This window comes from Eriocheir sinensis, chromosome 41 (genome assembly GCF_024679095.1).
Source record: "Eriocheir sinensis breed Jianghai 21 chromosome 41, ASM2467909v1, whole genome shotgun sequence".
NCBI classification, from domain to species: Eukaryota; Metazoa; Arthropoda; class Malacostraca; order Decapoda; family Varunidae; genus Eriocheir; species Eriocheir sinensis.
In genome coordinates, this window is record NC_066549.1 from 1,749,648 (window position 1) to 1,776,243 (window position 26,596).

The 26,596-nt window shown below is 45.9% G+C and overlaps 2 protein-coding genes across 13 annotated transcripts; one reads left to right on the forward strand and one right to left on the reverse strand.

Moving 5' to 3' along the window:
• The first annotated feature begins 172 nt into the window (after nt 1-172).
• LOC127009476 (uncharacterized) lies at nt 173-15,774 on the forward strand. Of its 11 annotated transcripts, XR_007762006.1 has the most exons (6): nt 1,489-1,548; nt 10,770-10,862; nt 11,899-12,150; nt 13,037-13,124; nt 15,507-15,556; nt 15,605-15,774. XR_007762006.1 is itself a non-coding variant. In XM_050882575.1 (3 exons), exons 1-3 carry the CDS (start codon nt 196-198, stop codon nt 15,723-15,725), a joined length of 351 nt encoding a protein of 116 aa, XP_050738532.1. In that variant the 5' UTR covers nt 191-195; the 3' UTR covers nt 15,726-15,774. The 11 variants fall into 11 exon arrangements, 1 of the variants encoding a protein (XP_050738532.1); XR_007762010.1 differs by having other exon boundaries at nt 1,412-1,548; nt 11,899-11,949; nt 15,507-15,774; XR_007762012.1 differs by having other exon boundaries at nt 1,412-1,548; nt 10,770-10,857; nt 11,899-11,949; nt 15,507-15,774.
• Nucleotides 6,872-11,892, reverse strand: LOC127009475 (uncharacterized). Of its 2 annotated transcripts, none has more exons than XM_050882573.1 (3): nt 10,746-11,892; nt 9,762-10,170; nt 6,872-8,429 (listed from the first exon to the last, which is right to left on the reverse strand). In XM_050882573.1, exons 1-3 carry the CDS (start codon nt 11,001-11,003, stop codon nt 7,504-7,506), a joined length of 1,593 nt encoding a protein of 530 aa, XP_050738530.1. In that variant the 5' UTR covers nt 11,004-11,892; the 3' UTR covers nt 6,872-7,503. The 2 variants fall into 2 exon arrangements, with proteins under 2 accessions (XP_050738530.1, XP_050738531.1); XM_050882574.1 differs by lacking the exon at nt 10,746-11,892 and adding an exon at nt 10,561-10,739.
• Nucleotides 15,775-26,596: the final 10,822 nt, after the last annotated feature.

Sequence of the window (26,596 nt, forward strand, 5' to 3'; positions counted from 1 at the left end):
CCCGGCCCGGGCTGTTGGCGTGCATTTAACCCAACTGTTCATCCTCCTTTTCACACTGGTCAGTAAATGGGTACTTAGGGAAACCTGGGGAAGGTGTACACTGTGGCAATCCCGGATTTCATACTTGCCCGTGTCCCGAGGTAAGTGTGACAATATTAATCCCAAGGCACCTGTGACATCAAGATCAGGATCAAGATGGCGCCCACAACAGAGTACTCCCGAGTTCCCACCGCCCAAAAGTAAGTGATTTATAAGCCTCGGCGTCATGTTTAAGGACTTGAATGGCGGAAATAAAGCCTGAGAGACGTGTGGGACGTATATGGATGAGTCGTGCCTTCTGTGTGCCTGTAGATGAGTAATAATGGGTGTGGTGTCGGGCCTGGGTGTGTGCAGCTCCAGGCGGCCACGGGGGAGTGTCAGCTGTGTCACCATGGAGGGGTTACCTGGAGGCTGTGTGTGCATGTGCTCTGTTATGCCGCGGTTACGCTAGTCACTGCTACCCCTGGGCTGGGCGATTTTGGCTGGGCTAGACACCCGGCCCAGCCCAGCCAAAATCGCCCAGCCCAGGGTAAATTTGAGTGGACACGCTGGATCGTTGTTCTGTGGGCGGTGTGGCCGGGTAACCGTTGCCAGATCGTTGTCCTCAGAGCACCGTATTTACCGGCTCTTGACACCTACCAACTCTAAAAATGCATCAGAAATTAAAGTTTAGAATGAAAACTATAAAATAAATCTCGTTGGGGGGTTCAGGAAATATTTTTTAGGCTAGAAAACGGTAAATATAAGAGGATGGGTAGTGCAATCTGGCACCTCTGGGCTGGGTGCAGCAGAGGGTATTGAGATACTGTAGTATTTAAGCATACAAATAAAACTAAATTATCCTATATAGTAAAATGGTAAATCTTAGGAATAGCGGCTCGTGCTCGTTTAGGGCACGGTGTGGTGGTAATTACAACATTTCTAGCACCTACGACGGGGTTTTGACAAGGGGACAGGCGTGTTTATGTCACAAGGGGAGTATTTTTCCACGCGGGCTCTTCCCTTTCTTCACCCCGGAGCTTGCAGTCTCATTGCCCATCGACTTGGAAGAAATCGTGAGGCCAGCGTGGAAAAATACACCACCACACCGTGCCCTAAACGTGCAACCGCTAGGAGCTGCTATTCCTAAAACTTACCAATAAAATATATAAATATTATATTTCTATATATTGAAATTATTAGTTTTCTTGTATAATTAATGATCACTAACGGCACACAAATTAATAAAACACAGCACCTTCACACTCGCTTGACTTGGAAACCAGATGTAAACAAACAAGCCTTTGTCGAGCCAACGAAGTCACCAACTCACCATGGTATCCCTAGAAAAATCAATTTCATGGCCACAAGAGGCCATATATAGCCTCTTGGAGAAAGTCAAGGATCGTGAGGTCTTGTGGAACATAAAACACAAGGACTACCCCAAGAAAACTTTACGGAGAGTGCTCTTTGAGGACGTGGGCAAGGAGCTGAGGGTGGAATTTCCTTCTCTGAAGCACTTGACAGCAGGTAATAATTATTAGCATTAAGCCAAAATAGTTTTAGAAATGCTGTTATTTTGCCCATGCCGATAGATCGTTTCACCCAAAGTCAGTTCGTCAACTAGGTGGAGTCATGATGATTAGGTCTGTATGATGGTCTATTAGAAATATAAGATTATATTTGGAGCACATTTATATATATTTCACCGCTCCTAGTTAAGGTTAAGATTCGTTTTATTAACGTTCCAGTATTTCATTACCTACCTTATGAAACATCACTAGCTCACCTAAACCATTAACATAACAATACATATGCCATGATTCGATAGAATACTATTTTTGATGTTTATTTTCACAGGCACATGCTCTAAACGGTAATTGTTTCTATATATAAAATAATAACATTCACATTCTCACAAAACAAGTACCTCAAGGACGCCATTTTATGGATCCGGTATCTGGTTTGGTTCATTTATTATTATGCTCGGTTAGGTTACTATTTAGTTCGGTTAGGTTACTATTACGTTTGGTTAGGTTACTATCAAGTTTGGTTAGGTTCGAGTATTGGTATCAATACTTATATGATACCAGATTTCGGTACTATCCCAACCAGTCCAAGTACTGGTATCTGTATCGACGAAAGTGGCTGAGTGGAAATATTATTTTTACTATGTATTCATATATAGTAACACTCGGAGTTTATAGCCGGCACCAGTGAAAATAAACTTCATAAATACTATTCTACCTAATAATAGTATCTGTAGCTATTATTATAATGTTGGTGGTCTGGGTGCGAACCTAAACTTGAAAATTACCCCTTCAACAAAATCATGGAAATGCTTTTTAAATCACATTCAAGGACTATTTTTTTATTGTTGAAAATAGGAAATAATTACGGCTACCACTGGCTAAGCGCGCCATTTTACAGATCCAGTATCTGGTTTGGTTCGTTTACTACTATGCTCGGTTAGGTTATTATTTAGTTCAGTTAGGTTACTATTAAGTTTGAGCAACGTTAATAAAAACAAATCCTTACCATAGGTAATTTCATTACATTTCTTTGCATTTATTGATAAATAGTTGGAGGAATTATAAGTAAAACGCACTGCCGAAAAGGTTAAAGCAGTGTTATATAGTTCTGGGGAAATTGTGAGCAATCTAGGGACATTTTTAAATCTGAGGAAATCATGGATTGGCAGAGTGGAAGCCCTTTTTGCCACATCACTTATGTCAGTTTTAGTGTTTTATGGCAGACTGCAGTCATCATGGATGACTATAGTCACTGTATTGGGCTGTGTTTCATCTTTTTTAAGGTACGGGTATGTTATACAATAATGTAACGTAAAAATTGTGATGGGACGAGATAAGTACTGATCAGGTGGGTGTAGATACTGACCAAGGCTAGATTAGGTTGAATTGGGTCAGGTTAGGGTAACCCATCAGGGGAGGTGTTGGAGGGAGCAACCCCCCCCAGCCTCACCTCTCTCCCTCTTTCCAAAACAATTTCATATTCTCATTGAATTTTTCACTAAATTTCCAACCAAACTTTTCATCCACTCTCTCTCACCATTTCCTTCACCCTTCTCTTCCAATATTTGTACTCAGTTCAACTCAGGTTTCTAATTTCCACAGACACATTTTGTAAAAGTTTTTCATATGCTCTTCTCTTTTCTCCTATGGCTTCTTTTATCTCATCTGTCCACCATGCACTTCCTTTTCTCTTTCCCCTAATAATTCTACACCCAACCACTTCTGCTGCCACTGTAGTCATAACATCCTTAAAATGCCCCCCTCTGCCCTTTTCACATGTCCAAACCATCTCAGTCTTCTCTGCCTCAATTTAACAGAAAGGTCCTCAACCCCACACATTTCTGCCACTTCACTGGTTGACCTTCCATCCTGCTACCTCACTCCTGCCATGTATCTCAGCATCCTGCAATCACAACTGCACAGAACATCCATCAGTCTGTTCGTCAATGCCTATGTTTCTGCTCCATACAAAAGAACACATCTCACACAGGCCTCGTAAACCCTTCCGCTGCTCCTCAATCCTATGTTGCGGTTCACTAATAGACTGGCTATTTCTCGCCATCTATCCCATGCAGCTGCTACCCTCGCTCTCACTGCTCTCTCCACTTCTGCTTCACACTCCAACACATCTCCCAAGTAGCAGAACTGCTGTACTTCCTCCAACACACCTCGTCCACCACCAGCCCGGCATCCTCGTCATCACCATTACTATCACCATCATCCCCCTCCCTCACACATCTTGGACATACAAAGTTCTGTACCCCTCACAGATTTCTCAGACCTGAGCATCATTGATGACACCATTTATTACACTCAGTACACATCACAGTACTTAAATGAGATATATAAAAAAGGTATAGCAGTTAGGGTTACTTTAATTGCAATAATACTAAGAGAGAGGAATATAAAAGGGAGGTAGGCGAGAGGCTGAGAGAAGCTAGGATGACAGTTGAAGATGTAACGGATGTTGCTGGGGGTTTTGGTGTGTTTAACCCTTTCATTGCTAAACACTCGCAGCGAGCGGTAGGCGCATTTGCTGGTGGTGCTAAACGCTCGCTGCGAGCTCCAGCCGCGCTCAAATCTCCTGCGTATGGGAATGTAGCAGCACTATTTCTCACAACACAAGATTGCCAATCGAGTGGGTTCTCCGCTAAATTTGGTGGAAAATCATATCAGCCCAGCGCGGATAATCTACGGACGAGTAACTGGTGGATGTTCTTGTTCACTATAGCGGCATTTTTGCATAGCTTCATCTATCACCTGACTGATTCTTTGACCAAATAGCTGTAAACATTGCAGTTGGCAATACAACCTTGCCAGAATCTCAAGGATAGATGTCCGCAGTTGCCTCGAAATGGCTGATCATCACGCTCACACTGACGTAAGTGTTCACTTTCAACACTCCCTGAACATGCATGTACGTTCGCAGGAGAGGCATACATAACCGACTCTTATAGATCTGGGCCTCCTCTTCCCAGTGGTGTTTTTGGTTTTCAGCTGTGATGAATAGTTTTTGAGATACAGAGGTTAAAAGAGATACTCGCATCCCGCACCACGTGCAATGAAAGGGTTAAATGAGGTGGAGTTGAGAGTTGAGGGACAACAGCCAGTGGGAAGGCCTAAGAAAAAGTGGAGCAGATGTGTGATGGAGGATATGAATATATTGGGAATAGAGGAATCTATGGCACAAGATCGACATGTTGAAGAGAGTCATCGCCCGTCCAACTCCACCTTGAATGGGAAAATATGGACGTTAAATGACAAGGATGATGATTTCAGTATTCCAAAATGTTGCTTTCTCACTGATCACAGAAAGTTTTTGAATTTATCTATAATTTCAGACGCTGTGCTGTCGAAGTTTGCATACTTTCGCGGCCATTTCCAGAAGCAACTGCGGAAGGTTTTGACTACACCCAGTGGGTCAGGAGGGAAGGTAACTCCCAGATGGGAATACTTTCAAGCTTGCTCCTTCCTGATGCCAGTATACAGCAACTTAGCAACCGCGTCAAGTTGTCAGTTGCAATCAGATGATGGAGAAGTTGTATATGATGGTTCACTAGAAGACCTTCTGGAAGGAGATGTGATTCATACTCTACCGTGCCAAAACAAAAGAGGGTCTTCCACCTCTTCTTGCAGCACATCCTCCCCACTGCCTTCACCATCACCATCTCCATCTACCGGTTCCTTGGAACCGCCCAGTGACATTGATAGGCTGCTAGTACCATCCAGTGACATTGAAAAGCTGCCAGTACCCAATCAGTGTAAAGGGACTCCGCACATCTCAAAGAAACGGAAAATTTCTAACAATACAGATCCAGTACGGGATTCATTAATTGATACGCTTCACATTGTGCAAAGTAAATTTCAGAAGGAGGATGCCTATGTAACGACTTGTGTCAGAGGTTTTATGCAGTACAGTCCAAATTCATGTCCCAAAGTGAAAGAAAGGTGCACCAAAGTAAAAGAAAGGTTCACTGAAAAAGTACTGCAACTCATCACTGAAACAATGAAAGAGATTCATAGTGAGGCAGCAGAAAGTGACTGATGAATTCCTTGTAATGCAGAAAATGAAAGTGACTTACAAAATTTGGTCAGTGTTTTTGATAGTGTCTGTAAAAGGAGAAAGCTAAAAGTAAATGTCAACAAAAGTAAAGTGATGGTTTGTGAGTGAAGTAGAAGTGAGGTTGTAGATTTTGTATGCCCATATAGAGTAGAAATTGAATGTGAAAAAGAATGCAAAATAATTTTGAATGGTGAAGAAATGGAGGAGGGCAATGAGTAAGTACCTTGGATCAATTATGTGTAAGCATGGTGGTACGGAGGGAGAGATAAGAGAAAGGACATTGCAAGGAAGAAGGGTGGTAGGGTCTTTGGGATGAATCATGAATGGCAGAAGTGTGAGCATGGAGGTAAAGAGGGATTTGAGAAATACAATAATAGTACCAACCCTCACATATGCAAGTGAAACGTGGGCCTGGAATGAAAGTCAGAGGTCTAGAGTGCAGGCAGTGGAAATGAGCTAATTGAGGAGTGCTTGTGGTGTGAGTAGAATGGGTGAAATGAGTAATGAAAGTGTGTACGAGCGTTTTGGAATGTGTCACGGGGGTGAAGGGAAGAAGTGAAGTGACAGACTTTAAAGTGGTTTGGCCACATGGAGCAAATGGAGGAGAGTAAGATGACCAGAAGGGTGTATGTGAGTGAGATAGAGGGAGGAAATGCTAGAGGACAACCTCCAGTGAAATGGAGGGATAGGGTGCAAGAGTACATTAGGGAGAGGGGGGAAAGATCTTTGAGAAACTTTGAACAGGCAAAGAGGGAGTGTGGATAGAGAAAGTTGGAAACTTCTGCCGTGGCCATCCCCTGATGGGAGCTCCTAGGAGCAGGTGTCGATGAAATGATGATGATGATGATGTAATGTTATTAAAATATCTGAGAACATTTCAGAGTTTCTTCAATCTCCCCCCCACATTTATTTTGTTTTGTTAATGAAACACTGTCCTTAGGGGATCAATGGTAGTCCTTTAAAATAAAAAATAAAAAAAATAAAAAAATCTATATGATGCTGCTGGGTATGTTCCCTCTATTAGTCTTAAACGCTGGATGTACTATGTGTAAAAAAAGTATTGGTGCACCATGTGTGTGAAACCGTATGAAACTACAGGTTGAAGCAAATGAAAACATCAGCAGTTGACTGAATTTTTGCAGTATTCTTCAGACTCCCTATGCATCGGTATTCTTTTTTTGCCCACAGTACTTCATATACAAGTCTGTAGAGATACAGACATCTGAAAATAAAGAGATGCACAGAAGAAAAAACAGCCTGTATCAACATAAAATGTGTTGAGGTAGAGGATTTTGACATGATGTATAATAAATTCAAGCAGGTTCCTGGGAAGAAAATTTATGAAAAAGAATGGATTAATGAAGAGGAAAGATGTAACAGTAGCAATAAAGAAAAAATAGAGAAAGGAAATATGCCCAGTGCCACTGAACTGCTGCAGATGACTAGAGATAGAAAGGAATGCTCTTCCATGGCTGCAAACGTCTTCAGGGGCACGGCAATGCAGAAGTACTAGAAATGCATACCAGAAGATGATACATGACTCCTGTGATGAGAGGTTGCATAATGTTCATTACTATGTAATAGATAAGTAAATGAGCTTGTCCCATAATACAAGTAACAATTACAGTACAATGAACTCATTAAAACTGTTATCAAGTGGTATGATAATCTGACAATGTTCTGACTGATGCTTTATTAATATTCACTTATTCACTTATCTTAAAAATACACCACTCAAACCAAACAATAAAATTATGCACCAAAGGATGCTACCAAAATAAGCAAGATAATAGGGTCTAGAAAAATTAGTGTAGGAGAGCCATTCTCTTTCTTGCCATGCTACTTTACTGTGTGCTACTACAATCCACAGAAATGTACGTTCTTGAGACATTAATGTAGGAGAGCCATTCTCTCTTGCCATGCAACTTTTCCATTGGTCATGAAGTAGTTCTTGAAGTTATTTCTTACAGTTTTAGCCTCATTTGCATGTCCCCTGCCAACTGCTTGCAGTCTCTCAAATCCCCCTACCTCTTGCAATCTTGCCGGAATGATAATCCCATTTTCAGTGTCCTCCCTTCCCATAATTTCAGAAGGCAGGGGTGCTTTACAATTTGCTCGCAGGAAGTTATGGAGAACAACAGCTGCAAATATGATCTTATTGACAAATTCTGGCTTTGAGTTTATAGGCTGTTGGAAGACACGAAACTTTGCTGCCAGTATACCAAATGCATTTTCCGAGACACGCCTTGCACGAGACAACCTATAATTGAAAATCCTTCGGTCAGCAGTCAGGTTTTTCCCTGGGTAGGGTTTCATCAAGTATGTTTTCAGTGGAAACCAATCATCGCCAACAATCACGTAAGGCGATTGTAAATCCGAGTTAGGCAATGATGCGTCACCTGGTACCTCAAGCTTTTTTTCTTCCAAGTATTTTCTAAGGTTACATTTTTCCCACATAGTAGCATCACTTGCACGCCCCTGGGCACCAACATCAACATACAAAAACTTGTACTCCGCATCAACTAGGGCTAGCATAATAACACTGTGATGGGACTTGTAATCATAGTATTCTGAGCCAGAATTTGATGACTTTATTGCAAGAAACCGTTTTCCATCAAGGGCTCCTAGGCAGTTAGGGAAGTTCCATGCAGTGCTGAAGGTGCTGGCCACTTCTTGCCATTCACTTGAAGATGTGGGAAGCTTCAGGTATGTTTCTTTCAGGGTTGCATATAGGGCATCACAGACTTCAGGTATAATACTGGAGATCAGGCTGTGGCTTATCCTATACTGAAACTCTAGGGAGCGCCGAGATTCTCCTGAAATTGAAGGCCAAAATGCATTAGCTAAGGCTGAAATACTGTAATATGTATTACTTGAATGCTGTAGTATGCATTATTGAAATACTGTGATATTTATCAGTTAATGTTGGGGACTCAATGTGATATATCATACATCCCAAAAGAGTGGGAGTGGGAAGCATTAAAACAGTTAGTGGATTTGGGGAGCCACTCGCGACGGGCCCAATAGTAAGCAATCCCAGATCGCGCCCGACAGATCCTATACTGACTGAACAAATACTGTAATTAAGCTCGCTCATTTGTGCTCTCTCTCTCTCTCTCTCTCCTGTAAATGCAGTGGTTGTTGAGATACAGTAAATATTAAAACAATACAAACTTGGATGAAAAGAATGAGACAGAGAGAGAGAGAGCCAACACATCCCAGCTGAGTGAAAGAGCTGCGAAGGGGGACCCGGGAAATGAGGCGAGCGGGAGGGACATGCATAATGGAGGAGTGCCAATGTTTCATTGTTCCTCGTCTCACATTTCATAAAGAGAATATATTTTTTCTGGTAGATTTAGGTGTGCTTCAAATGAATTTGATAACAGTTTCCGTCGGGGGAAGGAAAACTACTGATTTGCGACGGAAACAGTTATCAAATTCATTCAAAATACACCTAAATCTACCCGAAAAAAATATTCTCTTTATGAACTGTGAGACAGGGAACAATGTAAAAATTTACCAAGTCCACAAGGTTAGGTTAGGTTAGGGTAAAGTTAGATTAGGTTAGTAATCTTGGGGGTCCGAGAGGGCTAGGTTTTAATGTTGGGTTAGGTTAGATTTCCTGGTAAATTTTTACAAGTGCACCCCACTGGCCGACATTCCTCTCCTGACCGCCTGCTTCCTTGCTCTCTCTCTCTCTCTCTCTCTCTCTCTCTCTCTCTCTCTTGAAACATGTACCCTAACTAAATCAAACCTGGACCTAATAGTAAGCTAACCGAAACTAATAGTAACATAACCGAACTAAACTGTAACGTACCAAAAGTTGTGGTAGCCACCAATTATTAAAAAAAATATGTGGTACTGTTATTATAAATTTGCTGTATGTATATATGAGGTTCTAATGGTTCAACTCAATGAGTTCTTGCCATTGAGACATGTAAAAATGACTGTTGTGATTGGGGTGCACTTGTATAATAATACCGATTTCCTTAGGTTAGTTTAGGTTAGATTAGATTAGTAACTTTGGGGGTCCAAGGGGTTGGGGGATGTAGGGAGGGGGAAAGGGATGGAGTTGCTATTCTTAAGATTTACCAAATAGAATTACAACTGCAGTAATTCAACATGACCTCTGAACTATATGGGTTTACCTGTGGCCAAATATCGAAGTGTAAGTGACAGGCGTTGAGCAGGTGATATCGACTCTCTGAGCTTCGTGTCTTGTCTCTTGATTCGAGGTGACACTAGTCTCAGTAGTTCTGTGAAGTTTTCTCTTGACATTCTGTGAAATTCTTGAAAAGCATGAGAATCTTCCAAACACATCTCCTTCAGCAGGTTGTTGAACACATTTTTCGATTTCCTGCGCAACAACGGCCTCACCCATTCTCTTCTTCGTTTGTTCTCTCTCTTGTCTCTCTCCTCCATATATTTGTATGCTTCATAACAAGCTATCAGGGCCTCAACAATATTGGCCCCGTCCTCCTTGCTTCCCATATCCATGGTTGTCGTTCTGCTGTACAGGGGACCCTTCGGAAAGTCAGGCTTTAATATCGGCACAACCTGTAAACAATAAAGAAAAATAAAAAGTATCCATTAATAAAAAACTTCCTATTCCCTATTTCTCGCACACCACATCTTTTCCAGAAAACTCTTCATGGCTTCTATAATTCTCTCATTTGCTTCAGCACTCAGTCCCAGCAGCAGCATCCGTTCCCTCTCTGTTCTTGCAATCCTCCCATTCACATCCCAGGCCATCTCACTCAGTGCCACCCTCATCATCTCCGTCCTTTCTCTCCGGTACTTCCCACACACCAGTATCACATGCGCGAGTTTCATCCACACCCCTGTCACACTTTGCTGCGGGACTCAGACCACCTGTAATTTCTTGCATTCACATTCATACACCGCGCTCGAGCTTGGAAGAGATCACCACCCAGGCTTCCATCATACCAGCTGACACACTGCGGGGATTCCTTTTCCCTATACCACTCCAAAGTACTCTCGCTCCATCGCATGTTTCCACCTCCTCAGACCGACACCTTTCACTGCACTGTCTATCTCTCTCTTCCACTTTCTCACATCCCATTCTAGACAATCACTGTTCCTGTCAGTCACCTTCCACTCTGTTTACCCACCTGACTAGTGCTTTGTTGCTCTAGCCCAAAGGTGACCCGTTGGAGAGTCAGACAGGTGTTACGGGAGAGGCGCAGGCGGCTGGACTCGGGGCGAGGCTGGGCAAACTTCTGTGTAAGGTTGGTGCAGAGGGAGTGGAATTTTGGGCAGCGGAGGAGGAGGTGTGGGGCACCATGGGCAGTGTGGGTCCTGGGTGCAGGTGGGCGTTGAGGCGGGTGTGGCCAATCCTCAGGCGGGTGAAGGCTGTGAACACTTGCCATGTACACCAGGCATAAGGCTGGCTTCCAGCCCAAGGGCAACAGTGACTATATAGTTTAACCGTAGCTTGAGGGGGGCGAGTGGCCCATTGCAGCTTAATGTGGAGACAAGTGGATGGAGGGGCCCTCAAGACTCAGAGCTCTCGTTTACATAGGTTTACATAGAAAATTGGACCACACAGACCCCATGGTCCAGACTAGGTGGTCTGTCCTTAAGCCTCTACATTAATCAGGTGGCTCCAAAACGTTGCACTTCAACGAGTTGATATTAAGTTGAAGGAAGTGACAGTCGAGCTCGTTTTTAAAGGTCCTAGGAGGTTTAGGTTTATTCACCTTTCTTTTAATGCCTCAGAAAGGGGTCAAGGTGTGCAAAGCCCCCTTGTTGGGAAGAGCTGAATATGTGAATTATATGAAGAACTGAAGTCTTACATACTCTGAATCTTTGGTATTATATTGGCTGAAGTCATCCTCAAGCTAGACAAATCTTACTCGTCTCATAGCATATATCTTGTCATTCTGGATCTCTTGTTCCCTTTATATATATATTTTGAAAATTGATAGCAATGAAGTTAAGGAATGCAGCTGCACCTCATACTTTCCACGCACCATACGTGACTGGAACAACCTCCCTCATCAGATTTTAGACTGCAATACAATAGACTCATTCACAAAACAAATACGCAATCACTTGTCACCGCAACACACCAACACTTAACAATTACACTTGATTCACTTCCCTCCCCTGCACACCCGGCTCCCCCGTCCCCCCAACACCCAACAAATATGCATGTTATGCACCTGTACGGGTGCCCTGCGCATCATATATCCAGATCCAGATCCTACCTTGTTTCACATGAAAAGAGTGAGTTCTATTTTATTTATTTAATCACCACCACAGGGGAGTTGCTGATGCTGGAGCTGTGAGCTGTTTATGGAGAAATGTCTAAAGGTAACAGAAGGAAGGTTGCAGTATTTACATTGCTGATGACACTGGGCTTTTCTGGCATGGTGTGGCCTTCCCAGAAATACCCAGGCCTCCAAGGACATCAACAGCACAACAGGGCACAAGTCAGTGAAGGAGTGCCTTGATGCTGGCTTGTGCTGACACTGACGGCTCCCACGGACTCAAGCTGGTAATCCCTTCGATAAGGTACCTCACCAAAGACTGTTAAATAAAGTCAGGGCTCATGGAATAGGGAAGTTTTATGATTGGATTAGGGCATGGATTAGCGACAGGAAACAGATGGTTACCATTAACGGGAAAAATCTGAATGGGGTAATGTTACCAATGGGGTTCCTCAAGGTTCAGTTTTAGGCCCGCTTTTATTCATTATTACATCAATGACATAGACAATGGGATAACTAGTGACAGATAAATTTGTAGATGACACTAAAATAGGATGCACTATTAGGACAAGGGAGGATGCTAGAGCACTGCAGGAGGACCTCAACAAACTGTCAGCTTGGTCAGAGAAATGGCAGATGAATTTTAACATCACCAAGTGTCGCGTACTAAGTGTAGGAACATGCAACCCATTACATGGGTATAGTTTAGACTCCACAGCGATAGGCGGAATAGAGTGTGAAAGGGATTTGGGAGTGTTAGTGAACTCTGACCTAAAACTAAGGAAGCAATGTATTAGTGCGAGGAATAGAGCTAACAGGATATTAGGCTTCATTAACAGGACGGTAACCAACAAAAGTGCAGAGGTCAGCCTCAGACTCTATTTAGCATTAGTTAGGCCACACTTAGATTATGCTGTCCCATTTTGGTGCCCACACTACAGAATGGACATCAACTTGCTAGAATTAGTTCAGAGAAGGATGACCAAGATGATTCAGGGACTGAGGAACCTCCCACATCAAGATAGGCTGAAACATCTCAATGTACATTCACTAGAAAGACGAAGAGTGCAAGGAGATCTGATAAAGGTAGGTAAAGTTGGAGACATACGCTGTAGCAGCTTTGTTTCTATTCATCACCTTCGTTACTTACCTTTATTTATAGTGTTGTAATTTTGTTCCTTATGTTACAGGGAGGACAAGGAGCCAAGCTGGAAGGAAGACTGCACAGGATGGAAATTTGATCTTCAGCTGGATGGCGAGCAGATTGAAGACGTGCAGGTAGGATTTGAATATTTTTTGTTATAGTATATATAGGGCTGAATGCTCTATGGCAGTGCTTCTCAACCTGCTTTTGGCTGTGATCCTTCCTTACTGTACTTTTATTGTTTGATATTTGAAAGATTTTTTATTATTACTAGTACTTTCCTTATGTATTTGCAAGATTGATTTATTCTTACGTATTAGAAAGTCACTTGTTTCCTTGGATAAAATCTAAACTTATCAATCTATTCTAGAGGAAAGATGAAGATCCAGATTCAGTTCACTTTTACCAGTTTAGTAAGCCAACCATGAGCTTCCCCACACCCCACTATATAATATTTGCTTCCGTCTACATTTGTGTCACGTTTCCATGGGCACAACACAGATTCCTTTTCCATTATAGTCCGACACAAACATGAAGTCCATTTGGATGGGGCCCGAGCCTCCACAGCACTGTCGCTCACCCCCCATTACATCACATTCATATGTCAGCCATTTACTATATGAAATTGTGTATTAATTATTCTGTATAAAGTAAATAATTCTGTATAGTGTTATGAATGTGTGGCTTTTTAGAATAATCACAAAAAATTGAGTAAATTTGATAACACATGAGTTTTGCTTTCAATGTTGTCAGCGATCAAGGACAGCATGTCACTTCCTCCCTCACCTCCAATGACAGCTACTCTGACAAGTGTTCTTATCCACTCAGTTGGACTTCATAGTTGTGTCTGACTGTAGTGCAAGTCTTGTGTTTGTTCTCCTTGCAAGTGTTGACAACCCCACCCCACCCTGGAGAAAAAAAATATTTGCCCAGCAGGTTGAATAGCACTGGGATAGATTAGCAGGTATTAGGGAAAAGGTTTAAGGTTTTGGTGCATTACATAGCTGAAACTGTACTATTATATTCATTAGTTGCAGGGTGTTTCTGTGATGCATTCTGTCAACCCTTGGAGTTGATTGTACATTGTTTAACTCCTTTGCACCATGAAGGGACATAAGAGCAACAGAAAACAATGTACCTATCTGTGATTTATATCAATTTAGTACGGTATATAGAATTTTTGCATCTTTTAGACAGTATATAATGTACTTATGCTATTGTCTGGAAGAGGCTAAAATACTGTATACTAAACAGATTTAAATTCCACAGGTACATAGTTTTCTGTTGACCATTTTAACAAACTACAGTAAAGGAGCCAAATAATGCACCACCAACTATAGCTTTTTACAGAATCTATTGCAGAAATACCTTGCAATAATTGATTTTAATAGTGATTTCTCGGTGGTTCTACTTCTAGATAAGTTTCATGCTAATAATGATTTTTTTGAGGGGTCTATTTGAGTTTACACAATACTAATATTAGGGGAATGGAATCTTTAAGTAGTATATAAGTTCCAAGGTTTTATATAGACAAATATGATCTGCACCAAGTTACATCTTTTTAGTCAACAGTAATCACTTTGCAGTCATACTTGACTTTGATATGAGAAATGTGTTGCGTGTAGGCTGTTATTACAGCGTTTTACTCTACTTTTATGTATGATTGCAAGTGCTCAAATTGTAGAAGACTAGAAATATTAGCAAGTTTTCCACTCAATAACAGTGATTTTGCTGTCATAGTTACTGTATGATAAATGGGTGACAGTAGGCTGTTATTGCAGGATTATCAGTAAAATGCCAAATTTAACCTAAAATACGCCCAATTTTGGGTGACAGTAGGCCGTTATTGCAGGATTATCAGTAAAATGCCAAATTTAACCTAAAATACGCCCAAAAAATTGCCAAAAAATTGCTTTACGCCCAAAAAATTGCTTTAAGTCGAAACTACCTCAAACAGTCTCCGGAGATGAAGTGGAAGCTTTTGTTGTAAAATCAAACCAGAAGTGTGTCCCTGCCAAGATGTTTATTGATCAACCTTCAAAATATCTCAGAGACAGTACAGAAGAACTTGCAACAACAGAATTTAAAAGGTAGCTCTTCAGCGTGTGTCCTTCTGGTTGAGATAGGTTCCTCAGGGAGCTTGACTGTCGTAATCTTTGTCCATCCCCACCTATAGAGCCAGTCGGCTTTCTTCAGGAGCCAGATGGTCGGCCCGAGCCTGTCGTGGCGCCAGTTATGCTTGGCTCATGCTGTCCCACGGAACTCATTCTTGATCCACTGGACGGTTTCTTCTAGAGTCCGGGTTGATGGGTGGTCTTCTGGACAGCATGTGGGTAGTTTTAGGCCACTCGGCGGTGACCGAAAAATCCCAGGTGGTAGTGTGGGAATTCGAACCGACGTTGTCCATGGCGTGATGAATGTGAGCCCAGCACGCTAACCACTCAGCCACCGGTTGATACAGGTTACTCAGGGAGCTTGACTGTCCATAATCTTGATCCTGCTGCTTCATAATTCAGCTGTCCTGCCTGGCGGAGCGCACCATGACCTTCCGACCCTCCAACAAGCTGTGGTCTACTGGCGGCATGGCAGCACTCCATCACTCTTCTTGCCACAGGTGGTCTACTGGCAGCATGGCAGCACTCCATCACTCTTGCCACAGGGTCCAGGGACAACTCGGCAGGTGGGCAACCTTCAGGAGCAGTCTGTCTGTTGGGAAGAATGGAGGAGCATGTTAACTCTACAATGTACATATGAACAACCAAAAATAAACCACGTACATTCAAATTGGTTTCATTGCTAACCAGATGCTTACAGGGTGTCTCCGGAGGCCCCTTTAGGTATTATGGACTTAGAATTTTTTTTCTATGGCACTTTTTGCTGCTTACTGAACATAAACTTGTAGAGAAAAAAATCAACTATGGCACTTTTTGCTGCTTACTGAACATCAACTGCACTACGAGTTTATTATTCATGCTTTACAAAAGTATGATCATTGAACTATATAGTACTGACTGCTAATAAATAAGAAAAATTACCATACAAAAGATGTTAAATTTATAAGAAAATGGATGACAAACTCCACATAGAATCAAATGGGGACTTGTGGGTGCAGAGAAAATACAAAGTACTTATTGCTGCAAATTTATTATTTATGTTGAAGGATTTATCAGTGAATTCTATACTCTACTGACTGCTGCCACTGAAGAAGCTGGCATACAAATAAACAGTAGAAAAAAGTAATGAATTGGTTGCTTCATAAAATGTATAACTAGTGGAAGAGAACAAAATGACTGACTGTACAAATCAGAGCAGGGGATCTGGTAGGCGTAAGAGGATTACCACTTATTCACCTGACCAAGAGCTTTAGGAGACTGTAGATTGGAGAAGACTGGAAAGGGAAAAAAAAAAAAAGTTGACAAACCACGCATAACAGCTAAAGTGAATCAAGTGGGAGTAAGAGGATTGCTACTTATAAACAGATTGAAAAGCTTAAGCAAATTCGTATACCTTCGAGGAGAGGAAGCTGGGAGGGTCGAGGCATAGATGAAACGACCTGCCCGGAGAGAGGAGTGCCGCAGCCTCTACCGTGATGGAGCTCCGTGGGCCAGACACCAGGACAAGCCCATCAACAACCCTCTGAAAAATGTCCATTGTATTATTGTCTACTTATATACATCTCCGTCACCCTGAAGTGTCTCCATCTCTCCCTGTTCTGGCACTCCCTTTCAGCACACTCAATTTTGTTACTTTCAACTCTCATTTGGGCGGGAGGATGTGGGATGAAGGAACTAAACGTTTAAGCCGGAGATGCATAGACACTTTATAGACACCCCTACGTGACATTATATTCCCCCTGCTGTCCTCACATCGTATGCAGCATTGTTTCGGGACTGGGCCAACCTCTCACCCCCTCCCTTCACTGATGAGTCAAGCTTATCTAAACCGTAAGTAATAGCCACCGTTAATTTATCCTGCTAAGCCTGCGTGAGGGGGGCAGGCATGCTCGGTGTCTCGTTAGTATACCGTCCTTGAGTCGCCATTCCCCTTCTCCCTCCCTCCCTTCCTTCTTTCCTAACATCCCTTCCTTCCTTCCTTCTAAACATCCCTTCCTTCCTTCCGTCCTTCTTAACATCCCTTCCTTCCTTCCTTCTTAACATACCTCCCTTCCTTCCTTCTTAACATCCCTCCCTTCCTTCCTTCCTTCCTTCTTAACATTCCTCACCATCGCCGTGTGCAAGACAGTCTCCTTGGCAGTGTGTGTGACCCAAAGTACAGCGCATCAAAGCCTCAGAAAACAGAGAATTCACAAGACAAACGAGACGGCGCAGTTGAATACTGTTACGGCTACCTGAGGTTCCCGCCAGGAAGTGACGTCACCGAGCGGGAAGGCCTGTGATTGGGGCGCGCACAAGGGCCTTGGGGGACGCCGGCAGGCAGTTGGATTCGAACCTCGGTCGAGACCTGAGGCTCGTAGCGTGGCGGTGCACGGACCCCCTTGAGGCTTGAAGAAAGTGCCTGGATTTGGCGGTGTTTGGGTTTGTGGACTTTATTAGAGGGTTTCGACGGTCAACAAGTGGCCGGAACAGTGTGGGAACTGTGACAAAGGAAATAAACCACGTTAATTAATAAACCGGCGGATTGTGTTTCTCTGAGCCCGCCGAAGTGGAAGGGGTTTGCTTTCTCCACAGTAAAGTGCACTGGTGGCCAGAGGCTGGATTTCACGCACGCTGTCGCTCTCGGAGGGAACACAGGGTGGCACACACGCCTGGGAGTCGCACCTCAGGGGACCAAGGACCCGGAAGTAAAGTGAGTAGCCCATCCAGACGTTGGACGCCAGCCACAAGGAGCGGTGAGTCTCCTGAGGACGCTGACGGGGTTTTCGGGCGCCTGGGTGAGGTTACAGGTAGGTTACAGTGGTGACAGGTGTGGGGTTATTGTTGGTCTGTCTGAGGGTGCCGCTGGAGTTGCGTGTGGTGCTACGGGGAGTGTTGGGACAGTGTGAGAGCGACGGGCAGCGTGTGGGAGGGTTACGCCCTGTGTGCACGCGTCGCCATTTTCTTGTCCGGTCTTGCTGCGTGGACGCCGCGTGGGAGAGTCAGCTGACCGGAAAAGCGGGAAGAGGATAAGCTGTTGTTTACCTCCCAGCGGGCGGGCTTAGGACTGTTACGGACTGTGTGTGGTGTGTTCTAAGTCATGGCAGGGAAGGAAGTTACCCTGGAGGACCTGCTAGCCGCCCTCAGTGCCCAGGTGGAAGCTGTGACGGGCATGAGGAAGGAAGTGACTGAAAGCCTGGCAAGTGTACGGGAAGAGGTGGCGGGGAGTGCCGAGCGGGTATTTAAAGAGCTCAGGGCACACCTAGCGGAGGAGTGTAACCGCGTAAAAAAGGAGGTGAAGGAAGAGGTGCTTGAGGAGGTGTTTACTAAGGCCGAGGTTAAGGCTGAAGTGGAAGGGGTTGCCAGTGAGTTAAGGAAGTATGTTGACGAGGCTATGGGTGCTAGCCAAGGCTTTGTCGCCCCTCAGGGAAACATGCCGCTCAGGGTACACGAGCAGCGCAGTGGGGATGAGGGGGAAGTGACATTAGTGATGACGGGAGCAGGTTTCGTCCCCTGGTTCCGGCAAGACTCGCCCGCGGCACCCGTATTTCAACCTCTGGGCACTCCGGCTAACATGTTATCGCCTCCTCCAGAGTCCTCCTTCCCCGCCAGGCTCGGTAAAGTCCGGCCACTCGTGCACCAGCTCCACGACACGGCGGCTCCGGGACGGGACGAGGCGCCGGCCACAGGAGTTCGATGGGAGTGTCTCTTGGGAGGCATATAAGACACAATTCGAACTCCTGGCGAGCGCCCGTCAGTGGAGTCGGGAGGAAATGGCCCTGCAGCTGGTGTGCGCGCTCAAGGGAGCGGCGCTCGAGGTTCTGAACCAGCTGCCGGCCGCCCAACGGAGCTCCTACAGCGAGGTGACAGCTGCTCTGGAGCGGAGGTACGGGCATCAGCACCAGTCTGAGGTGTTCAGGACCAGGTTTCGGGCTCGGACAAGGGGCCCGGGGGAAACCCTGACACGCTTGGCGCAAGACTTGGAGGTGCTGGTGCGCCGTGCGTACCCAGGGGCAGGTGAGGAGCTGATCACCATCCTCCTGCGGGATCAGTTTGTTGACGCTATCGATAATCAACAACTAAGGATTTATGTGCAGCAGGCACACCCCAAGGACCTTCAGGAGGCTTTGGCCAGGGGCTTGGAGCTGGAGTCGTTTCTCAGGACAACAAGGGAGAAACCCAGCGGGAACCATAGCCCTTACAAGGTGAAGGCGAAGAAGGGGAGCGTGGGGAAGTCGTCCTCCAGTCCTTCACCACCCCCAGGTGAGTTCAAGGGGAACTGTTTCTCGTGCGGGCAGCAGGGACACTCCAAGAAGTACTGCCCGGGGAGCAAGAGCAGCAGTAAGGCTGGCGGCACGGGAGCGGGGCCGACTCAGTACAAGCCCTGCTGTTACAACTGTGGCAAGGGTCACCGGACTTCAGAGTGTACCCTGGTCCCCGCCACAGACTGTAAGGAGGCCGCGGGAAACCGGGACGGGCTGGCGGAGGGGGGCAAGCGCCAGTCGGAGGAGAAGAAGCCCCAATCCGCCTAAGTTGCCGCGCTGAGGGCGCCCGGACCGTTCAGGTGGGTGGGCAAGTGGATGGGAATTCTTGCTACCTGACGGTGGACTCGGGCGCCGAGCGCACGTTCGTGCAGGACGGCATGCTGGCAGCCGGACAGCCCCCGGTGGCCAGGCAGCAGCTGTGTGGGATTACGGGACACTGCACACAGCTCAGGGGGCCAGTGGATGCCAGGGTAACTGTGGGCGGCACGGAGGAGTGTCTTCCTGTCTTCGTGGCTGACGTCGGGGAGAACTTGCTGGGACTAGACTTTCTCCAGCGGAGCAGGGCGGTGCTGGATTTCGGGGATATGACCATGGCGGTCGGAGGCAACGTGGTGCCGTTAAGGGAAGGCGGCGGAGGCGCAGTGGAGTGTGCTGTCTCTGTCGAGACTCACCGAGCCCATGCTGCGTCACCCCCCGAAGCCAGCCACCGCTGCCGACTTGGGAAGGAGAAGGAGAGTCTAGTTCCGGACGGGTGTGAAGGTGTACAGACGACTATGGACCCGGTAGGTCTGGTCGAGGGCACGCAGGAGAGTAGCACTGGGGTTCCACCTCATCTGCAGGATCTATTGCAGAGGAGCTCGGTATGCCTGTCCGGAGAACAGGTGGACGAGGTGGGAAAAGTGCTGACTCAGTATGCGGATGTGTTCTCGAAGGGAGACCATGACCTGGGCCGGACCAGTCTGGTAAAACACCACATCCACACAGGAGACAGTCGCCCTGTCAAGTTGCCGCCCCGGAGGATTGCGCCTGCACGACGGATGGAGGTGGAAAAAGCCGTGGAGGAGCTGCTCGCACAAGGGGTTATTGAAAAGTCGTGCAGCCCATGGAGTGCCGCTTTCGTCCTCGTTAAGAAGAAGGATGGGTCCACCAGGTGTTGCGTGGACTATCGGGGCCTTAACGCGGTGACGACAAAGGACTCTTACCCTCTCCCGAGGGTGGATGACACGCTGGATGCGCTCACGGGGGCACAGTGGTTCTCGACCTTGGATCTGAAGTCCGGCTACTACCAGGTTGAGGTAGCGGAGGAGGACAGAGAAAAGACGGCCTTCTCGTCTGGGCAAGGACTGTACCAGTTCAAGGTAATGAGTTTCGGACTAGTGAATGCCCCGGCAACGTTTGAGCGTTTGATGGAGCGTGTGCTGGAAGGGTTGCTCTGGAAAAGCGCCCTGGTGTACTTGGACGATGTACTAGTGTACGGGGACTCGTTCAAGCTGGCTCTGGAAAGGTTAAAAACAGTGCTGGACAGGCTCAGGGCGGCTAATGTGAAACTGAGTCCTAAGAAGTGCTGTCTTTTCCGGAAGGAAGTGCCGTTCCTGGGGCACATAGTGACTAGTGAGGGGGTGAAAACAGACCCGGGTAAAGTTGAGTCAGTAAAGGAGTGGCCGGTGCCGTGTAGTGTGACTGAAGTTCGTGGGTTTATCGGACTGTGCACGTACTACCGGCGGTTCGTGAAGGGGTTTGCTCAGACCGCAGCGCCACTCCACCACTTGACTCGGAAAGGGGCCTGCTTTCACTGGAGCGAGGACTGTCAACGGGCTTTTGAGGAATTGAAGGAGGCCCTTGCTAATGCCCCTGTGTTACCGTACCCTGACCCCACAAAGGTGTACATTCTGGACTGCGACGCTAGTGCTGAGGGCGTGGGAGCAGTTCTGTCCCAGGAAAAGGATGGGCAGGAATGGGTTGTCTCCTACTTCAGCCGGAAGTTCTCTGCGCCAGAGAGGAACTATTGCGTCACACGTAAGAAGTTGTTGGCAGTGATTCAGGCTCTAGATCACTTCCATCCGTACTTGTTAGCCTTTTTGTTAGCTGTTTTTTTGTGTTTTTGATTAAGGCGCGAACTGTTATCTCACGTCGGGTCCGGTGTACCGTTGCCTGCTTTCTCCAGTTGATAGAAGCCGTGAGACAACACAATACCCTTTTAGTTAAGTGATGTGGGTTATGTGTTGGCCGAGCGGAGCCGTTAAGTTCACTTTGAGTTCACTTAATTTACTCTCTCACTGGTTGATTAAATGGTTGTATTGCTTTTTAAATATATTCACAGAATAGTTACAGTATTTTGTGGACGAGTCGTAAGTCGTACGCACACTCCGAGAAGTCCTGTGCTCTCGTCTGCCGCCCGCCCTGATCTGCCGGCTTCTCTTGGTACAGGAGCGGCCAGCGGATAGCATGCTTGCTGAATCAGCACCGTTCCCACGGCAAGGAGCACCTCCTAAGCACAACGTAGCGTCTGTGTGTAACGTCCTGGCGCCACTGGGCCATGGCGATACGACATACATTCACACATTCACATTATGTTATAATATACACATTACATCGCTCGGTCACGGAAAAAGTCGCAACCTCGCGGCTCACCCGACCCTTAAAATCAGTGTACCTACCCATGTTACAGTCGCACAATGTGTACTAGTTAAACGAGGGCCTATTATGGTTGCATGTAAAAAAAAAATATATGCAAGTCAGAGCCCGCCTAACGATACAACATCGGGAAATGCCAATGACAAGAAAAATAATCATGGAAGTAACAATAAATGGGCAAAGTACATACAGGGCGAGGTAAACAGGGCTAGAGTCGTGGACGTGGAAGCTCAGCACTATTCCGAGAAAACCAAACAATAGCTCGAATAGTTATTTACAAAATACATCCTAGAAAAACAAATTGACTAAATTGTCATTAGGATACATGGTAACGGAGCTATTTGGAATAGTAATAAGAAAAAAAAAATCCTTGAAGAAGATTTGATACAAACTGAATCTTCGAGTCACAATACGTACGAACTCAGCGCGGTGGGGCAACTCTTGCCTGAAGATGGTTGTACAAAGTCAGAGCCCGCTTAACAAGGCAGAACAGGGGGATGACAATGATGATAAAAAGAACCACCGGCAAGATCAGTGATGGGTAATGTACATATGGGGCAAGGTAAACCGGTAGCGAGTCATGGACAGCTGCCTCCAATTCCGAGAAATTTGAAAAGTTAGCTCGGAAAGGCTATTTGTTACATACTTCATCCTAGAAAAGGTGAGATTCACTAAACTGTCAATAGGATAGATTGGGATGGCATTTGTGGCCGCAAATCCATGATGTAGCTTCTCCGGAAAGGTCGTCAAATTGACAGAACGTAGGGAACAGGCCACCCGTACCGCCAGGTGACCTGACCTGCAATCTCTCTATAAGTTGAACCTTCAGGACAGACCACTGTCACAAACACTGGTAGTGTGAAAAAGAAGTAGTGAAATCCGGAGAACCTCCTGTGGAAAAGCGATTTAGGGACGACGTGACGATAGGGGCAAGTCTCTAGAGCTTTAGAAGCATCCGACTGGGTCAGCACCACCTCGCAGATACCACCTGTCAACGGGAGGAATGCAAAGAGTGACGCTGAGCAAAAATAGAGATTGTGATACTCTGTTTTGCAGGACCCTAGGTCTGACGTCTGGCCCGTTGCATAAAGCGATAGATCATTACGAATTAAGACCACTGTGGCAGGTAAGTCAAGCACCATCACCGAGTTATTGACTGAGAAAGGGAAAGGTTCCAGCTGATAAACCTCAAACACATCCTTTGACCTGAAGGGAACGTGAATCACTATAGCTTCCGACGTCAGGAATGACTCCAGCAAGGGATAGTAGTGGTGTATGGCATGCATGTCAAACAAAGGTGTTAGTTGGTGGTCCTCTACTCCTATTTTCAAAGCCTTTTGCAAATCCCTGACAGGAAAAAGAGAAGAGGTAACCCTACCACAATCTGCATCCACTACATTCTGTATCACCAGAGCATTAGTATGGAGGACAGAGTTGACTGCTCTCTCCAAGGCAGGCAAGGTTTGTAGAACAAGTTCCATTTGGTATATATTAGCCATGCCGGTCCAGAACTCATTAATGGAAGAGCCTAAGGTTCGATAATAAGAAGCAATATCCTGTACTGCATGCTCAAGTCTGGAAATGTGTAAGGAATTCATCCTAATGGTTTTGTGTTGAGTAGCAGCAAGTGAAGCCAAGTGGTTATACCTATCCCGCAGTTCCTCCACATCCTCATCCATTGCGGTTCCAAACAACATGCGGGAAAGTTGCCCAATCCCATCGATCAAGCCCCGTTTAGTACGGTTAGGAAAGGAAAGAGCTGCGTAGTTCTCCAAAGCCAGGGTTAGAGTATCATTCAAGTACTTTATGCGGTCATGCATCAGACGCAGGAGACCGTCTTCAGGAGCATTGCTATCCATCTGCAACACAACCCCAGTCACTTGTTCCGTTATTGTCCTCAGTGTGCCTGGTATTTCCACCAGAGCAGTAAACGGGTACTGGACCCACAGGACATCCTCGACCAGAGAAACCCGGCCCAAATGAGCAGAGAGGGCCCCCGGCTTGAGGTGCGCAGGGTCTGCAGCCAGAACGGAGCGCAGAAGGAAGTAGAAGGTGAGGGACAACATTTCCTGGAACCAAGCAGAAAACCCTTATTGGCGAGGAGGCAGGTTATAGTCGTGTGTTGGAAAGATAGACAAAGCATCGTCAGGCTGAGGCAAACAGGCGGTTCTCGCTGGTTCAACTAAAGTCGAATCGATGACCTCAGGCTGGGCGTCTGTCTTTTTGAGGCGATCACTATGCACAATTTCGTATGAATTAAAAATGAGATCATAAAGCTCAAATTTGTGACCACCTAGTTGCCTAACTATCTGGCGTGGGCCCACGAATTTAGGGGACAACTTCGAATGTCTCTCTGGGACTCGAATCATAACAAAGTCACCCACTTTCAAGGAAACAGGGGCGGAACGCTTGTGTTGCTGCAAGCACATAGCCTCAGATGTAGCCTGTAGTCTCTTTCTGACTTCTCTATGAATGTCTGTGAAAACCTTGAGTTGAATCTTAGAATAATCATCTACATTATATACAGGTGAATGAGAACTACCAAGCAGGTCATACGGGAGTCTCTTCTCAACCCCAAAAATTATGTAGTGGGGAGATTGTCCCGTTGACTCACAAACACTGCTGTTTATGCTTGCTGCAACATATGCTAGCCAGTCCTCCCATGTATGCTGAAGTCCGCTAACGACCGGGCGCAAGACATCTAAAATCTTCCTATTCGCGCGCTCAACAAGGCCGTTGCTGGCTGGGTGATAACTGACTGTAAAAGATTGTGTAATGGCAAACTGTTTGCATATTTCTGCTAAAAGTTGATTTCGAAACTCGGTTCCATTATCACTTAACAACACTCTAGGTGTGGAATACGGACAAATGAGATGAGTTATCAGGGCATGAGCAATGGACTTAGCAGATTTATCTTGCACTGGGGCTAAAACAACGTACCGAGACAAGTGATCTACACAAACTAAGAGGTACCTAGAGCCCTGGTGGCTGGCGGGAAGCTGTAGCAAGTCAATAGAAACTACATCCCAAGGCCGGGCAGGGGGCGGGCATTCTAGGATCGGCGCAGGCCTAGGCACCGTCCCTTTACGTTGGGCACACTTGACAAACTTAGCCACATACGCATCAATATCTACACGCATAGTTGGCCAAAAATAGACCGCTCGGGCCGCTGTTAGTGTGCGCTCCCTCCCCGGGTGACCAACAATGACCACGTCATGAACTAAGTTCAGCACCGCCGGTACATAACACCGGTATCACAAACTGTGCGACAGACTCCTTTTTGCGGGGCCAGTAGCGGCACAGGACACCGTCCTATGACAAGAAGAATTGTGAAACAGACACAGGTAGTGGCGGGAGACTTGTTTCGTTACCCGACTCCAGAGCGTATATTACCTTACCCCAAACGTCATGGCGACGCTGGGCTGCTGCTTAATCCTTTAGACTGAAATTTTGAATTTCAGTAGGCGCTTCTGCCACTGAGCCATCAGGTACGTTCCTAGACAGTGAATCCGCGACGACATTCGCGCGGCCAGGTAAATACTTAAAGGTTGGCCCAAACTCCTGGATAGTCAGGTACCACCGTGCGAGGCGACCGGTGAGGTTTCTACCTTTAAAAAGCTCGGTGACTGGCGCGTGGTCCGTAAAGACAGTGATAGGATAGCCAAGGATAATATCCCTAAAATGTTTAAGAGCCCAAACAACCGCTAGGGTTTCCTGGTGGGTCTCTGAATAGTTCGACTCAGCCTGGTTTAAAGTACGACTTGCGTACGCAATAGCGCAATTTTTACCGCGAGCGTCCGGTTGCATCAAAACAGCACCAAGACCCAGGGCTGAGGCATCTGTAAAAAGTGTAAAAGGGACGTTGTAGTCCGGGAATGCCAAGGCTGGAGCGTTGATTAACGCTGACTTCAAGTCTGTAAAACTCTTGTGTTGTGGGGCATTCCAATGAAAAGGGACCTCTTTCTTTAAGAGTTGCGTTAGAGGCGAAGCAATTTTGGCAAAACCTTGTATGAATGGCCTATAGTAGCCGGACAACCCAAGGAAAGACCGAACGTTTTCGACGGTTTGGGGTTGCGGAAAATTCTTTATGGCCGATATTTTATCGTCCATCGTGTGGATACCATCTCCATCAACAGTGTGGCCTAAAAAGGTGATTTTCGCCTTTAAAAATTCACATTTAGTCAGCTTGGCCTTGAGGCCAGCGCCTCTGAGGTGAAGCAGAACCGCTTCTAGATTAGCTAGGTGACTGGCGCCATCCTTGCTGCAGATGATTAAATCATCTAAATATGCATAGACTTCTTTGCCTATCATGTCTGAGAACAATGTGTTGATCATCCTCTGAAAAGTAATGGGTGCGGTTTTGAGGCCGAATGGCATCCTTAACCATTCAAAATGACCGCTAGGGGTACTGAAGGCTGTAATCTCTCTGTATTCAGCTGCCATCGGCACCTGCCAGTACCCACTTAAAAGGTCAAGACTACTGAAAATAGTATTCCCTTGCCCCAGGGACATTAACAAGTCACCTAAAACAGGCAGAGGGTACCTATCATCCTCAGTCACCTCATTTACTTTCCTAAAATCGATGACAGGCCTGAAACTCCCGTCCTTTTTAGG